We start from the raw sequence: 15,756 nt of genomic DNA, 5'->3' as shown, positions 1-15,756 counted from the left end.
AGGAAACAGTTTTTGCACTACTTTCAATCAAAGCAAGAAGCAAAGATGCATAAAACTAGCTTTATTACTTGAATTGCTTATATATTATCATGTTGTTGGATTATTACCTGTACTGCTAATATGATATGCTAATATAATAATATATTGATAATATGATAACACCATGTCACACTTACAAGATACAGTAATTAATTGTTCATTTGGGGGAACACACGCACAGTGCAATCCCAAGAGTGTTGTAACCTGACCCCCCTATCTGTTTGCACACACAGATCAATAGCCATAGGGTGACCCTGTGTTGGAGGGATGATCTTTTTCTTCATATAATACAGAATATTAAAACTTCACAGTAACAATGGTCGTGACTGTTTGTGTCAACAGGTACAGACCTTAATCCGATGAATAAGCGGAGCAAACAGGAACACGAACAGCTCCACTGTGGCCATGCTCTTGTGGAACAGCTTGGTGCGAGCATTCTCGTCCTCCTCGGGCAGGGAGCCGCTGTGCTGGGGCCCTGACCCCCCTAGGGCAGAGCCGGAGCATGAGCCAGGAGCCCCTGGGGACGATCCCTGGTTGCCCATCGGCTGGAGGAAGGCGCTGCTGCTGCTGCCCCCAGACCAGCCGTGGCCCAGGCTGGGCTCGTGGTTGCACTCCTGGGCAGCATCCAGCAGCATCCAGTGCAGCGTGTGGAGCAGTTTGGTCTCAGCCACGCCCAGTTTGTCCTGGTGGCCTGTTGGAAATCAGAGGTCCTTAGTTAATGTTGAATGCTGCTTAGTGAGGCGATGAATGGGCAGCAAGACGTTGCTTTGGTGGGATCTGGTGTGTATGAAACATCTTAACCTCTGGGGATTTTCCGGCTCTGGGCCGTCACAAGACCTTTAGTAAAAATCATATCAAATCTGCCATATTTTTTGCTGATATTGTGAAGATCCAGTTTTTTCAACATGATCCAGCAGAAATAATAAAGGCAGAGAGGAAAATGATTGATAGTGTGAGTCATTTTCAAGCAAACTTCATTTGGCTGCTTTAAATAGTCTATATACCATATATAAATAGTATATATTAATTCCCGTAGATATTAATAATCCGGACCTGTGATGAACTGTAAAGTTACTCTGTCCTTTATCTGCCCTGTGGTTGATAGAACATCAGTGTTTTATTTTGTTGAATGAGGATAATCTGGATAAAGCTGTCAATTCAATAACTCAGTATCTAACGTGTGGGTAATTTGTGTGTTGCGTGTCCTCACCCAGCCTGTTCCTGTTCGACAGCAGGATGGAGGTGCAGTGGAGTACATGAGGCAGGGCTGCCTGGACCAGCTCCCAGCGGGAGATGCTCTGGATGGCCTCTGACAGGGCCGGTGACAGCCCATGGAGCTTATTTTCCACGAGCACTCGCTCAAAGGACTGGGGATACAGCCAAGAAAAAAAGAGGAGAGAGACATCAGCCAGGATCTTAAGCCTCTTTCTTTGACTATCGAAAAGGCCCTCATGGCCCCAGGCCTGGCAATGCCTGTGGGAGAGACAGTGGCAGCTCTGTTTAGATCCAGAGGGATCTGGAGAAGCGTCATTATGGATATGAGTTTCCGAAGGTCTGACTCCCGGGTAATAGGAGGAAGCAAGGGCAAAAACTAATTTGCTTAATGTAAAATCAAGAGCCCACTTGATTTGCAGGTGCATTAAGGTAAAAACAGATTACTGAGAAGGGAGCGATTATTCCCCCTCACCACGCACATGACATTACGAAATGACTTACCACACAAGATGCTTCATACTGCTTTCCCAACTTCGGACGCAGAAACGCACTGAAAACACACAGAAAACATGCTTGTATAAGATATTAAAAATGGTAAATGTAGGTTACACCATTAAACCTCCAATGTCAGAAACACACTGTGAATGACATGCTGCACACATGAGCAGTCACTTCACTGCAGCCGACACACACTTATTTTCTTTGGCCCACTTTGGGTATTTGCTGTACAGGTGTGACATCATGCAGCCTGCATCTATCTCCATTCACAGTTAACACCTCGCACAAACAGGCAGCCTCCCTCCCTCGTTTAACACCATTAAAAACATTCATTGAAACCAGTGAACGGACACACTCAGTGGCACTGGGATCCGTTCATGGGTTGAATTATAATGAGGCAATACATCTATTTTGACGCTGATCAGGGTAAAAAAAAAAATGCGGGTGCCTTTTCATGTGTCAAGCAGTGACTTTGACACGGCTGTCAAATCCCTGATCCTCCTTAATCTCACCAATGGCTGACACCTGTTATCAATTTCCACTGAAGCACGCACTGACCTGGTCTGCCTCCATAGGAAGGTCTGGATGGGGAACGGTATTCCTTTCCCGCACTCCGGCTCGTTGTCGTCCAGGCTTTTCCTCTTCACCATCTTGGCCGGACCTGCCTGCCTGCCTGCCTGCCTGCCCGGCTCTGTGCGACCACCGGGACGCGCGGCGGCTGCTGGCTCTGCCCAGGTGACCAGAGAGCCTCCCTCACGACATGATTGGGTTCGTCCTGCGTAAAATGGCTGCAAGTGTCGGTCGGTAGGCGGCAATAGAAATAGAGAGAGAGAGAGAGAGAGAGAGAGAGAGAGAGAGAGAGAGAGAGAGAGAGAGAGAGAGAGAGAGAGAGAGGGTGGGGGAGCAGGAGCAGGAGCAGGAGCGCGCTCTGATTTCAGCACCTCCCTCGCCGGACAGCGACAGTTGATCGACGTGCTAATGTCTCGGCGGCGCAGCTTAAAGACGCAGTGTGCAGCTGCGCCAGATGTTTCCCTTCTACACCCTCTTATCTGCCCTGTGCATCTTCATTACAGGAAATGACAATGAAACATCCTGTGACTGAGAACACAAACACACGGTGCATTCACACCGGGGATAATCCTCCAAGTGAATATCAACAGGTTGCTTGACAACCCAGGTGGACAAGAGTGGGCTGGGAAAGACGACGACGTACACACACACACACACACACACACACACACACACACACACACACACACACACACACACACACACACACACACACACACACACACACACACACACACACATCAGAATCAGGTTTATTGCCAGGCAATTTTCATTGCAAGGAATTTGACTTGATTTGACAGTGCCTACATAAATATAACCATGAACACAAGCAAACTAAACATATGGCATTGAATTATATACATGAAATATAAGTGACTGTATTTGTATGACCAGTGCAGGTGGTAGTGTGCAAGTTAAAGTGTCCAGTGAAAAAAAAGGGGGGCGTGTTAATATAACACTTGTGATATTTGGGAACGTATAACGTACATACTTACATTTATATATATATATACACTGTGTATATATACATATACTGTATATCATAACTAATATAAATAGAAATAATACAAAATGAATAAATGAATGAATGAATAAAATTGCATTAGCACCCCTCAATACATTATTTTTCACAAACCCAATCCAACATGTTTGCGTTTCTCTTCACCGGCTGAAGACCAGGCATGCTTGAGATAAATTGCTCACCAAATTTTGGAGAATTCATACAAGATACAAGAGTGAATCTGTTTTTATTTTCTTTATTTCTGTTGTCATCATCCTGTAGGAGCATTTGTCATCAGTACGTCTCAAACATCAGAAAGTGTGCACACATCTACATGGTCTTTTAAATACACTTACACAGGCAAAGAGGGGCCGGGGAGGAGAGAGGCGAGAATATAGGGAGCACAGAAAAACACTGGAGGGGTAACTGACACCAGGGGACGAGGCAAAAGGGGGTAGAGCAGTTTTACAATGGTGAGCAGAGAATATGCTAGAACAGTTTTGTTTTTTATTCCTTTTTTTTAATGACGTCTAACAGTTGCAAGTTGAGGGTTACTCCCATTCTTCTTCTTCTTCTTCCGTTCTGCTTTCATTTCCTCTGAAGTTACGGGTTCAATCGCACAAAAGGGCCGGGTAGCTGCTCTATTCATGGAATGTTTTCATGTAAAGCTTAATACTTTCCACTTCAGACGCAAACTTTTACCCAGTCAAAGACGTCGTACACCTCAGTCTCTGTGCAAAAAGGAGAAAGATCACAGGAGCACGAGGGGCCGTTTCAGGATCTGAGCTTCTGACCTCGAAGTGGAGACACGAGAATGCATCCTGGCCGTTTACGCTCACACTGAAAAGTTTAAGATTGCTCCAAACGGATCTGATTTATTTATCATTTGCCATGCCAGCATTAAAAGCATTGTTGAAGCCTGATAAAACCACAGAGCTAATATAAAACCAAACAATAAGAGCAGCCCGTTGGTTTGTGAAAAAGAAAAGATCTATTGGGAAGCTAGCCTTTTTAGCATTTGACTCGACATAACTGCAGTGGCTATCCACATTTACAGTAAGTGCTAATAAGCCAGTGCAGCCACAGGGAACATACACACACAACGGGAACAACTTCCACTACAGTGACATATATAAAAAAGAAAACAAGAGAACACAATTTGTCCAACGATTCAGCACATATCAGGAAATCATACAATTAAAATCAACCAACGGACAAACAAACGTCATGTCCTTCTGTTGCAGACATGCTCATCAGCCATTCTCTTGCAGGTTCAGTTACAAGCTTCTGTAAGTCTGTAAGTTACGTCTCTCACACGGTTGTCTTATCTTTTAGACTAGAATCTAGTAGCTATGTCTTGCATTCAGTACCCTATAAATTCTGAATGAACATTACGCATGAGTTCACCTCACCGTTCACCCCCATACAAGTGGAATGTGATGCTTTTCACGCTAAAACTCACTGTACAATCGAAAAAACGGTCAGTGCCTTCTTGAACAAACACATCCACTCAAACGTTAGCATTCAGCCTATCTAGAACACAACGGAGAAAATGTCCATATTTGAGTGACAATGAATGAGAAACAAATAAAGAGCGACAGGGTGAGTGAATGAAGAGTAATCGTATAATTCAGTTTTTAAAATCCCACTGAGAGGGCTGGAAGGGCGGTTGACAGACGAGACAGTCAATCAACTACAACTGTAAAACCTGTGGGGTCAAGTGTGTGGGCGGTCATGTCGCAGTGAAGGATCTCGGGAGAATGCTTATTAGTGAATGAGACTGAAGGGGAGAGGAGCAATGATACAGATTTTGGAGGGGTATCTGAAGAGGAGGCAGCCTGATCCTGCTTACAAGCCCTGCTTGGCCAGGGCAGCGGTGACATCCTGGGCCAGCGTGGAGAGCTGGGGCGACTCTACGTTGATGCTACCGGAGGAGGACAGGCGTGGGGACGTGCCTCCCGTCTCGACCCCGGGGGAGTGGGTGATGACTATTTCGGCGCCGTGATCCACCCGAGCTTTGGCGGATTCCCGGAAGGTCAGCTTGTGGCTCTCGATCTGACAGGTGCAAAACAAAAAAGCTCAGGGGTGTTTTCACTTCTTTTATTTTCACAGACGTGATGCTCGATTTGTGTGCTTCCTTTTTTTTACCATAATATTCCCCCCTCCAGGAGTGTGGCTGGTGTTGCCCATGGAGCCGATCTTGGCATGGGCCTTGTCTTTAAAGTCCAGCTTCACATTGTCGATGCGCACATTACCTCCCCCTGAGAACAAGACAGAAGGAGGAGAAAGGGATTAAACTAATGGGGCATCACTCGCATGCAGGCTTCTCCTGAGGACACTGCATTTAAAAAGAACAGCTTCATCCATTTACCGTATTGATACAGTATATGCTGATGATCTCTAGACAGATGTCAATGTATGTGTAGAAGACGTAGAGCAAGTCCATGTTAACCTCAAAAGTTCCTCAAATCAAAGCAAAACAACTGCAGTACCTGGTCTGTGGCGGATGTTGGACATGGAGCCACATTTGGAGGTGATGTGGCTAAGGTCGATCTTCTTGGTCTGGATTTGAATCTGCGGGAAGCAGCAGAAAGCACATATTAACATATGTTTAAAAAAACTACAAAGGTGAAAGCTGATATGATATTTTATGTGGTTACATGAAGTCAATCAAGAGTCACAGAGATGCTGTTGTCATTTCAACGAAATGAATGAAAACGAGCACAGACATCAAACAAACGCGCAACACAGGCACTATGTGACGCTACAGGGAGTAGGCGCTTCAATTAAACTTTATTGTCCATGGTTGAGATCAATTAGTGTGAGCACAAACATTACAGGTCGCGGGTACAAGGGGTCGAAATGGGTTTTCTCAGGAGGGGGGCTGGAGTCTCCCTTAGAGAGAGGGGGAGAAGTTCAGCATCCGTGAGGAACTCGGAGTAGAGCCGCTGCTCCTTTGCGTTGAAAGGAGCCAGTTGAGGTGGTTCAGGGTCATCTGGTAAGGATGAACCCTGGGCGCCTCCCTAGGGAGGTGTTCCAGGTACGTCCAGCTGGGAGGAGGCCTCGGGGAAGACCCAGGACCAGGTGGAGAGATTAGATCTCCACACTGGCCTGGGAACGCCTCAGGATCCCCCAGTTAGAGCTGGTTAATGTGGCCCGGGAAAGGGAAGTTTGGGGTCCCCTGCTAAAGCTGCTGCCCCCGCGACCCGACCCCGGATAAGCGGATGAAGACGAGATGAGATGAGGTGAGACAAACATTACACCAAGACAACAAGAGTACAACAAGACACAGAGCTAACCCTGCATGCTGTAAAGAGATGTTTGCAGTAAGACTGTATGCACTCTGCAGAGATACTGTGTGTGCTTGGTGCAAATATTAAATATGATGTTCAGAGGCACAAAAACACAGTTGATACAGATGAAGACTATGCTAAATGTATAGGTTGAATGTGTTTTTTCTGCAGAGTCACTCACGTTTCCACCGCCTGCTGCATGCTGGATTTTGTCCATGGAGCCACATTTAGCCTGAACGTGGCTAAAGTCCAGTTTAACACTTGGAATCATGACCTGAGAACGACAGGGGGACTTATTTTTATAAAAACAGCAAACACTGAGTGCAAACAGGATGGGGGGCTTAAAAATGCTCCCCTCCCTTCCTGCTCCAAATAATCCTGGGAAAAGTGTCCCAATTTTAAATCCACCAACTGTCGGTCTGTCGACACTCACTTCAGCGCCGGGGAATTGGATTTCCAGCTGATCTAAACCACAGACAACGAACCGAAGTCTTTTATTGATCGAGTTTACTTTTTATGGAGGGATAAAGGCTTTTTTCAGGGAGCAGAAGCTGCACTTTTAGTGCTGTAACCCATCAAGTCTTGAACTTGCGCCTGTTTTGAAGAGAGTTGTTACCGCAGAAGCACGTTTAAAGGGGTTTAGTGCAACAATCAATGTACTCCACAAATACTGAAGAAATACAAACCAAAAATATCACTTGAAAGTTGGGAACTTTACTTTTTGGTTAACAAAAGAGTAGAATGGATGTATTGCACTTTAGATGGATAGATTAGTCTCAGTATTCTCCGTCTGTAGATGTGTGTAATCTGTAAATACAGTAAATACAAATGTGTAAACTATATATTTATCTATATTTTTGGGGTAAATATAGATCTGCAAATACACAAAGTTTACAAATAAAAAATATCTTTCCAGTTCTTTCAAGTTTTCAATTTTTTTTGTCATGACCGAAAGAACGAGGTCGCGGGTCCAAGTGGCGGAAATGTGTTTCCTCAGGAGGGGGGCTGGAGTCTCCCTTAGAGAGAGGGGGAGAAGTTCAGCATCCGTGAGGAACTCGGAGTAGAGCCGCTGCTCCTTTGCGTTGAAAGGAGCCAGTTGAGGTGGTTCAGGATCATCTGGTAAGGATGAACCCTGGGCGCCTCCCTAGGGAGGTGTTCCAGGCAGGTCCAGCTGGGAGGAGGCCTCGGGGAAGACCCAGGACCAGCTGGAGAGATTAGATCTCCACACTGGCCTGGGAACGCCTCAGGATCCCCCAGTTAGAGCTGGTTAATGTGGCCTGGGAAAGGGAAGTTTGGGGTCCCCTGCTAAAGCTGCTGCCCCCACGACCCGACCCCGGATAAGAGGCTGAAGATGAGATGAGATTTACTGAAGGTGTTACGATTTTCCAAATTCTTTATTATTATTTTTTTTACATTTAGGGTAATGATTCGAATGTATTTTCCATTTAAACTTTAAAACTAAATAACTGACCTTCAAATCTCATTTCGATTGATTTCGATGTGGAACTGAAATTGTGCCCCTGATATTCACAGATTACACGTTCACCGCTCGTCAATTTGTTCACACAAACAATATCGAGACGTATCTATCTCCATATAAATCATGTTGACTGCAGCAAGCAAATGGCAGACAAACAGATACAAATAGCGTGAGAGTGCTACATCAACCCCAGCAGAAGAGAGAAAGAAAGGAAGGAGAAGTAGAGGAAGACAAAGAGAAAGGCATACGTACGTTGCCTCCTTTGGGCGCGTGCTTCAGATTGTCCATGGAGTGGCACTTTGACTGAACATGACTGAAGTCCAGCTTCTCGTGTGCAATTTGAACCTAAAACGAAAACCGAATAAAAAAAACAAACACTATATGTTCCTTATTTAGTTAAGTCAAGCGTGCAATGAGTGATCCATGTGAACAGATTGATTTTCTTAGTGTTACAAATATTTCTCAGAGCTGCTCTGGAGGTCAAATATTGTAATTGGCCAGTTAAACCCTGGATAAATGCTTTACTGACGCTAAATCAGAAATGCAAAAGGTAACAGAGGTGGTTATTGATATCACGAAGCACACAAAAGGACGAGCAATCAAATCAATAAACATAGATAGAAAGGAGCCAGTTGAGGTGGTTCAGGATCATCTGGTAAGGATGAACCCTGGGCGCCTCCCTAGGGAGGTGTTTCAGGCACGTCCAGCTGGGAGGAGGCCTCAGGGAAGACCCAGGACCAGGTGGAGAGATTAGATCTCCACACTGGCCTGGGAACGCCTCAGGATCCCCCAGTTAGAGCTGGTTAATGTGGCCCGGGAAAGGGAAGTTTGGGGTCCCTGCTAAAGCTGCTGCCCCCGCGACCCGACCCCGGATAAGAGGCTGAAGATGAGATGAGAGATAGATACATATACATATATAATATATAAAAATAATATGTATATATAGAACTTAATTGATTGTCAGTTGTGCTTTAATATAACCAATGACAGTATTTCTGCCCTGTGCTCCATTCTGTGTTGTTTTGTAAAATAGAACGAATGAAAGGAAAAAAACAATTCTGCGTTGTTCAAAGAGCCAAAAGTGAACAAAGGGAGAGGAAGGATGAGAGGAGAGAGGCGTTCAGGGACAACACGCAAGCGCCCCGACAGCAAGCCTCCGTCACCGGTCCACACTGGGCTGACCTGGATTCTCTTGACAGCTCTTCCTCACACTCTCACACGCACACACATGCACACACACGCACACACACACACACACACACACACACACGTATGCACGCAAGCAGGCACACACACACACGTACACTGTTGCATCACAAGACAGCTACAAGGTCAACCAATGACAATGCACCTGCACTAAATCCAACGCCAATCCAGTCAAACAAAGAACATTTATATTTTAAAATCTAATACACGAGAGCTCAAACAATTTGTCAATTAATGAAATCAATCATTTGAATGATCGATTATCAATGTTTATATGAAAATACCAAACTTCACTGGTCCAGCCTCTGAAATGTGGATATTTGCTGCTTTTCTTTATCTTCTATAATAGTAATAATAATAATAATAATAGTAATAATAATAATAATATTTGGGGGGTTTTGTATGATGTTCAGATGAAACAAGCAATACGAGCACGTCAGCTTGGGCTTCAAGAGACAATGATGGGCATTTAAGGGAAATATTATTACCAGAGAAAAATATTTCAATACTGAAAATATGATTAAAATAATTTGTGGCAGCCCTATTTAATACATTATGCTCTATTTAATGATTTAAATCTCTGTTAAGGTGGTGCAGAACTATCACAATTACACACAGTTACAGCCACATATAACCCAAACACCGAGGCTGCAGTCTTCATAATGAACATTTGTTTTTACTGGGAACATTAAGACTGTCTGTTGCCGGGGTGATGTGATTACACATTTGCAGTCTATGAGTCGACCAGACATCTGTTACATCACAGATAAAGATGAGAAGAGCGTGTGTGTGAGTGTGTGTGCATGTAACCATTTTCACAGCAAGTGTGTAAATGATAAAAGGTCATATTCATGAGAGTTTGAACGTTGCACCTCTTTTTTTTATTATTTTCTATTACGCAATTCTCATTTCAAGAGAATCAGAAATCACATTTTCATGATCTAGCGAGCGACTGCTGTGTCTGCTGGAAGTGATGCGAGGTGTTGTTTTCATTCTGTGTCTTGATGCAACTTCTCAATAAGTAATTCCGTACGCTTGCAATTATTAATACTCAGAGCCGGAGGGGAACTCCTGCACGGCGATGACGAAAGCAGACCCCAAGGGTAAAGGATTCTGTAGGTTGACTGCTCCTGGGACGCAGCTAGAGCACATTTTCACACGAGAATAGCTGATTTAAATACGCTCCTCAGATGAACAGCTAAAGCTGGTTTGCGTCCTACTGCAATATTGAGACATTTGACAGAGGTAAGGAAAAGGAAGACAAAGGGAAAGTCAGGGGAAGAGGCCGGAGGCAGCCGATGACGGAGAGGACAGCAGACAGGGAGAGGACAGTCGCAGGAAGTGATGGAAGGCGTTTAGAGGCGGTGAGTGATGAAGAAGATGTGGTGAGAGAGATTTAACGACATTTCAACAACTCGCAGAGACAAAGAAGAGGGAAAACACTAATAACTTAATATCCAGCAACAACGACTCTTTTTTAAAGCCAGATAAAGCCAGATGAATATGTGATTTCTCATAAGTTAAAAAAAATGATTTTTTGCATCTGTATTATTTAACCCTGTAACAGCTCATTGTATTACATCTTATATGTGTGGATATTCCTGTCCACAGCTACAACTTATATAAAGTGTAAACAGCATTTTCAAAATGTTATATAACTCTTAACCTTTACTGTCAGGAGTTAATTGTAACACAAGTATTAGTCTTGCCTTAATTGCAGCACATAGTGTTTTTGTTTGTTTGTTTTTTAACAGTGTATTTATTTTAAGGTTTACCTTTACTGCCCCCATGAGGCCGAAACTGGTAAATGCACGACTTTTGAAAGTTTCAAGGACTTCATCACCCAAAAATAGGATCAGATAAGGACGTCTTTTATGGATTTCTCTCTGCTGTTTATAGAATATGTCTTGTGTCTTTTGATTTTTGTTAAAGTCCCAAACACAGTAGAATTTGACACTTTTTTCAGATTCTGGGTGTGACTCGTTACTCGGTGTGTCATGTTCCAGCCAGGCCTGTTACCTGTCCGCCTTTCGGCTGGTGCTTGAGGTTGGAGGTGGAGCCGATCTTGGACTTTACATTCTTCAGGTCAGGCAGCGGCTGATTAAGGACCTTCAGCTGCCGCTGGACAGAGGATGGTGACTTGGGCGGGGTTCGGATCACTGCCACCTTCTTCTCCTGGAGGACGCTGAAGGACTTGGGCGTGTGGCTGCCGGGGGTACGTGAGCCAGGGGTGCGGCAGGAGTAGGTGGGCGGTGTGCCGGGCGTGACAGCAGTGGAGCCGGGGGTAGAGGCACCGCTACGGACTGATCGGGAACGGGCAGACTCTGTACCTTGAGAGAAGAAGCGATATCTCTGGATTACAATGATGAAGAGTAGAAAGAGGGTGGGACAGAGATATGAAATGAAAGAAATCTTCCTGGAGACACTTTGGACAAAAAGGGGAAAGCACAGACAAAACCATTAGAGCAACAGATGGATTGGAGTGTCTCCATCTGGTTCTGATGAAGATGATAAGGACACAACACTCATGGAGCTGTCAACACTGCCCTGTTGGTGCCAAATTTGCTCAGTTTCCACAAAACAAACAGCCCAGGTCAAACAAGAGTGTTGCACAAGGAAGCCGTGAAAGCACACGCAGGCAAATTTATCTGTTTGACGCTGGCAGCTTGTTGCTGGGATACTGGTGCAATAGGATTTTAGTGGACGGCATCCTGATTAGGGTCAAAAAGTAACAACCTGTTGTCATGGATCCCACCTCTGATAGGGTCACTGCAGGTTTGACAAAGCCAAAGTTAAAATCAAATACGGAATCATCCCAAATGTGGGAACAAAACTAAACAAGCTTTCAAATTCACCTTCTTTCAGACTGGAAAAAGAAGGTCGTGGGCAGGAAATAGAGGTTTGGGCAAATACAGTAAATACACGCATGCTTTGCATACTGCAAGGAGGGCATGGTGTTGCCTACAACATCCTAGTATGATATGTATCATGACACAGAGGCCATGATATGATACGTGCAATAGAGTTTAAATTTGAATGAGGACCATGAGGACAGAATTCACCACAGCATCAGCCGTGTGTATTGCCTTGGCTGCCACCTGTTGGCTGTATTGTGCACTGCACCATAGGTGATGTATCGACACAGTAGCACCTGCATTGGTATGTGTATCAGCAAAGAGTGCGTCACAATATACTGCCCTCTTGATACTTTGAGCGCAGCCCTAATTGCAACCCTGTTATGTATTAAAAGGGGAATGCAGTGCAAGAAGACGTGAATAATAAATGATTGAAAGGCTCTTTGAAACCTGCAGACATCCTCCAGAGTAATGTGTGACCACGATGGATGATGCTCGCTACTACACAGGTTACTTCTAAACAGAACAAGATGTCATATGTGGATGAGGAGGGTGTCGTGGGTCTAACAGGATCTACTAGGTGGTCTACCTGCCATACCAGGGGCTCTTCCAGACCTGGTGTCCGCTCTGGACTGGATCGCTTTGAGAGGGAAGAGGTAAAAGAACAAGGAGGAAAAAAGGACAAGTTTGAAGAAGGAGGTGAAGGGGAATAAGGAGAAGAGAAGAGCAGGAAAGGTAGTGTAAGGTGGTAGGAGTTAGAATTGTAAAAAGAAAGTAATTGAGGAGTCACAGGCATAAGTGCAAGAGATTAAACAGGCAATCTGCTGTGTGAGAGATGAGTTTCTTTGGGAGGCAAACAAGCTGGAACATATACTCTACGTGTGTGTGTGTTTTCTTACAGGTTGGCCTGGAGGGGGTGCTGTCGTCTTGTTCAGCAGCAGGGATGTGGCGTGTCAGAGACTTGGCAGGCCTGGGCAGAGACGACCTCTTCTCTGGGCTGCGGTATGCTCTCTCCTGTATGAACACACGGACACACACACACACACACACACACACACACACACGTGCACACACACGCACGCACACACACACACGCACACGCACACACACCAAAGAGTCAAAACACGGGTCTGATCACATGCAGTGTGCATGGACAAAGGATCCCTATCACTCCCTGTTTTCTTTTCGTTTTACCTTCTCTGCCCATTTTTTTGGCAGAGGGGACGGACGGGAACATGCGGAGGAAGGGCGAGCCTCATTGAGCTCTGCCTGCACCAGGGGGCTCCGTTTAAGGCTACAGGCAGAGCCAGGCCGGGGGGGCGGGTGATCAGATGCCCGGCGCTGAATTGCCATCTTTAACAGAAGGGCCCGTGTGGGGCTCTGGACCAATGCCCCGACAAGAGACAGGAAAGCATGCAGCATTGTGAGGATGATGTGCGGGTAGGGGTGACAAACAGATGGAGAGATGCAGAAGTCAAATGAGATGGAGTGGAGATGAAAGGAGTACATGCAAGGGTATTGTATGTCTTGTATTACACAGCATCTTTTTGATCTTCTCAGCTGAAATGAAGGTCTCAGAAACAACTTACAGTACAAAATAAGTTGCACAATGCTAAAGAAAATAAGGTAATTTATTCATAAATCAAGTAACTAACACACGTGATGCTTTGATTTTCTTTGAAGAAAAACCTTGCATGGATGAAGATGTTAATACAAAGGATAGGAGACAAAGTAAGACAGGTAGAAAATGCTTTTTGCAAGACTGGTTAGAGGTGACAGATTGAATTTTAAGATATTTGCGAGAGCCCCTTTGCTACTGTATTATAAGTGTTGTTGGTAAAACAGTAAAAGCTGCACATGACTTTCTGCCTACTAGTATTTGATATCTGTACTCACAGATGTTCTGTGTCGAGGCTGCTACAAGGACAGAGGCAGGCATGAAGGGCAAAACGAACATGCACACAGAGAGAATTAAAAAAGACATGCAGAAAATTTAGAAAAAGGAAGAAAATATGGAGTTTGTCATGCGAACAATCAGCCCCATGAATGTGAAACATACAAACACAACAAACAAACAATATAGCACAGGATGTGTGTTATTTGAGAGAAAATGATTAAAGAACTACTGGAAGTAACGTCATCCCATGAAATTGAATTAATGTGCACGTGTCCTTTTGATGATCACAGCCATTGCAAATGTGTGCGCATGTGACTGCGTGTGTGACATGATGGTACTTACAGTGGGCCTCTCCCTGGACTGGTGGGCCACGCTGAGAGGCTGATGGCTTTCCATGCCTGTAAAGAAAGAGTCGTGCTGTAATGATCAGCGTGAACCAGCGAGGGGAAGACATTTGCGAGTGTGAATTTTCACACACAACACACAAACACATCCATAAATGAGTCCAGACGCAATCGCAAACCATCATTGGGAGCAAATGGAGACCAGCGAAACACCCTACACATGTTAAGCAGTACATCACAGCATTTCAGTCACCCTACAGTCATAAACCTTTTCACACCAGCCGACCAAACACACAACCTCAGACATGCAGCCATTTACAGCAAACATATACAAGTGACATTTGATGATCAGAGAAAGAATGAAACCAGAGTTGCTATGATTATACATTCAATACATTTAGTGAGGAATCAGTGAGCAGAAATAAATATGAATATGAGGTCAAAGCAGGAGCAAATACTCCATTTTTGACAACATGAGAAAATAAAAGACAAAGCAGTTGAGCTTATAAAATAAAAGACCGCAGCACATGATGTTTGCCAGCTACATTGCACCTGCTTGATTCCTCAAAGGGCCATCAATAGAGAGAGAGCAAAGCTTCGACTGTCTCTGCAGTTGAAAAGGGCTGAATAATGAATTCAGCATCTGTCAGGTCTTGTGGAAATTAGTGAGCAATATTTACATATTTGTTATTGTTGATTGGAGACGGTATAAAAAATAATGTAGGGGAGATTGCAGAGTGTACATTAGGATTTGGTTGCACTCTCTCTATCCACAGCACTGATCCCCGGTGAAGAGTCTTCACCTGTGGCCTTGCGTCTAGCAGAGCCGTGAAGCGGAGCGGGCCTAGGATGTCTGGCTGCCGCTTTGGCTACACTCTTTCGAGATGGAGAGCGACTTTGGAGGGCTGACACCTTACTCTGGTCAGCCCTCCTCACCGCTACTAGCAAAGAGGAGAGATAGGATTATACCAACATGCAAACCTTGGTCAAATGTACTGCAGAGAGGCAAATCCGTGCTTAACATCAAGTTACACATTGCTATTGAATTTGCCAAGTATAAAAAGTGTAAATGCAAACGTACATATCTGTTTTTAGCTAAACAACACTTCTTGAATAGAGAATTGGAACCTTTTTTCTTCTTCATCTCGTCTCTTGTTGGATGGTGGCTGGTTACTTTGCGGGACACCTTACTCTCAGTGGTGCCAGGGTGGCCCCTTCCTCTGCCAGGGGCCCGTTTAGCGGGTCTGTCCACCACAGGTGTAGGCCTACTGGTAGGACTCTGGACCTGAGGAAGGGCTTCGATTTGCTCAGTCATGATACTTTTGTCATCATCTGCAGTGGAGAGGGATTAAAAGAGGG

The 15,756-nt window shown here is 44.7% G+C and overlaps 2 protein-coding genes across 2 annotated transcripts in view; both read right to left on the bottom strand.

The window, feature by feature from the left end:
• Positions 1–2,402, bottom strand: part of unc80 (unc-80 homolog (C. elegans)) — a gene marked incomplete at its 5' end in the record, with an annotated part of 40,521 nt that extends 38,119 nt beyond the window's left edge. Inside the window, 4 exons of the mRNA XM_083937735.1 lie at positions 390–730; positions 1,250–1,406; positions 1,756–1,804; positions 2,311–2,402. Of these exons, the coding sequence (XP_083793861.1) occupies positions 390–730; positions 1,250–1,406; positions 1,756–1,804; positions 2,311–2,402 (639 nt within the window). The remainder of the gene's footprint in view (positions 1–389; positions 731–1,249; positions 1,407–1,755; positions 1,805–2,310) is intronic.
• Positions 2,403–3,667: 1,265 nt separating this feature from the next.
• LOC310964724 (uncharacterized protein) overlaps positions 3,668–15,756 on the bottom strand; it is a 32,081-nt gene continuing 19,992 nt past the window's right edge. The window contains exons 7-17 of the mRNA XM_083937980.1: positions 15,526–15,729; positions 15,201–15,338; positions 14,396–14,451; positions 13,056–13,170; positions 12,746–12,796; positions 11,321–11,631; positions 8,348–8,440; positions 6,797–6,889; positions 5,815–5,896; positions 5,471–5,583; positions 3,668–5,377 (exon numbers count right to left, since the gene is read on the bottom strand). Coding sequence (XP_083794106.1) covers positions 5,171–5,377; positions 5,471–5,583; positions 5,815–5,896; positions 6,797–6,889; positions 8,348–8,440; positions 11,321–11,631; positions 12,746–12,796; positions 13,056–13,170; positions 14,396–14,451; positions 15,201–15,338; positions 15,526–15,729 — 1,463 coding nt within the window. The 3' untranslated portion in view covers positions 3,668–5,170. The remainder of the gene's footprint in view (positions 5,378–5,470; positions 5,584–5,814; positions 5,897–6,796; positions 6,890–8,347; positions 8,441–11,320; positions 11,632–12,745; positions 12,797–13,055; positions 13,171–14,395; positions 14,452–15,200; positions 15,339–15,525; positions 15,730–15,756) is intronic.

This window comes from Echiichthys vipera (assembly GCF_963691815.1).
Source record: "Echiichthys vipera genome assembly, chromosome: 23".
Lineage (NCBI taxonomy): Eukaryota > Metazoa > Chordata > Actinopteri > Perciformes > Trachinidae > Echiichthys > Echiichthys vipera.
This window is presented reverse-complemented; position numbering and strand designations above follow the sequence as displayed.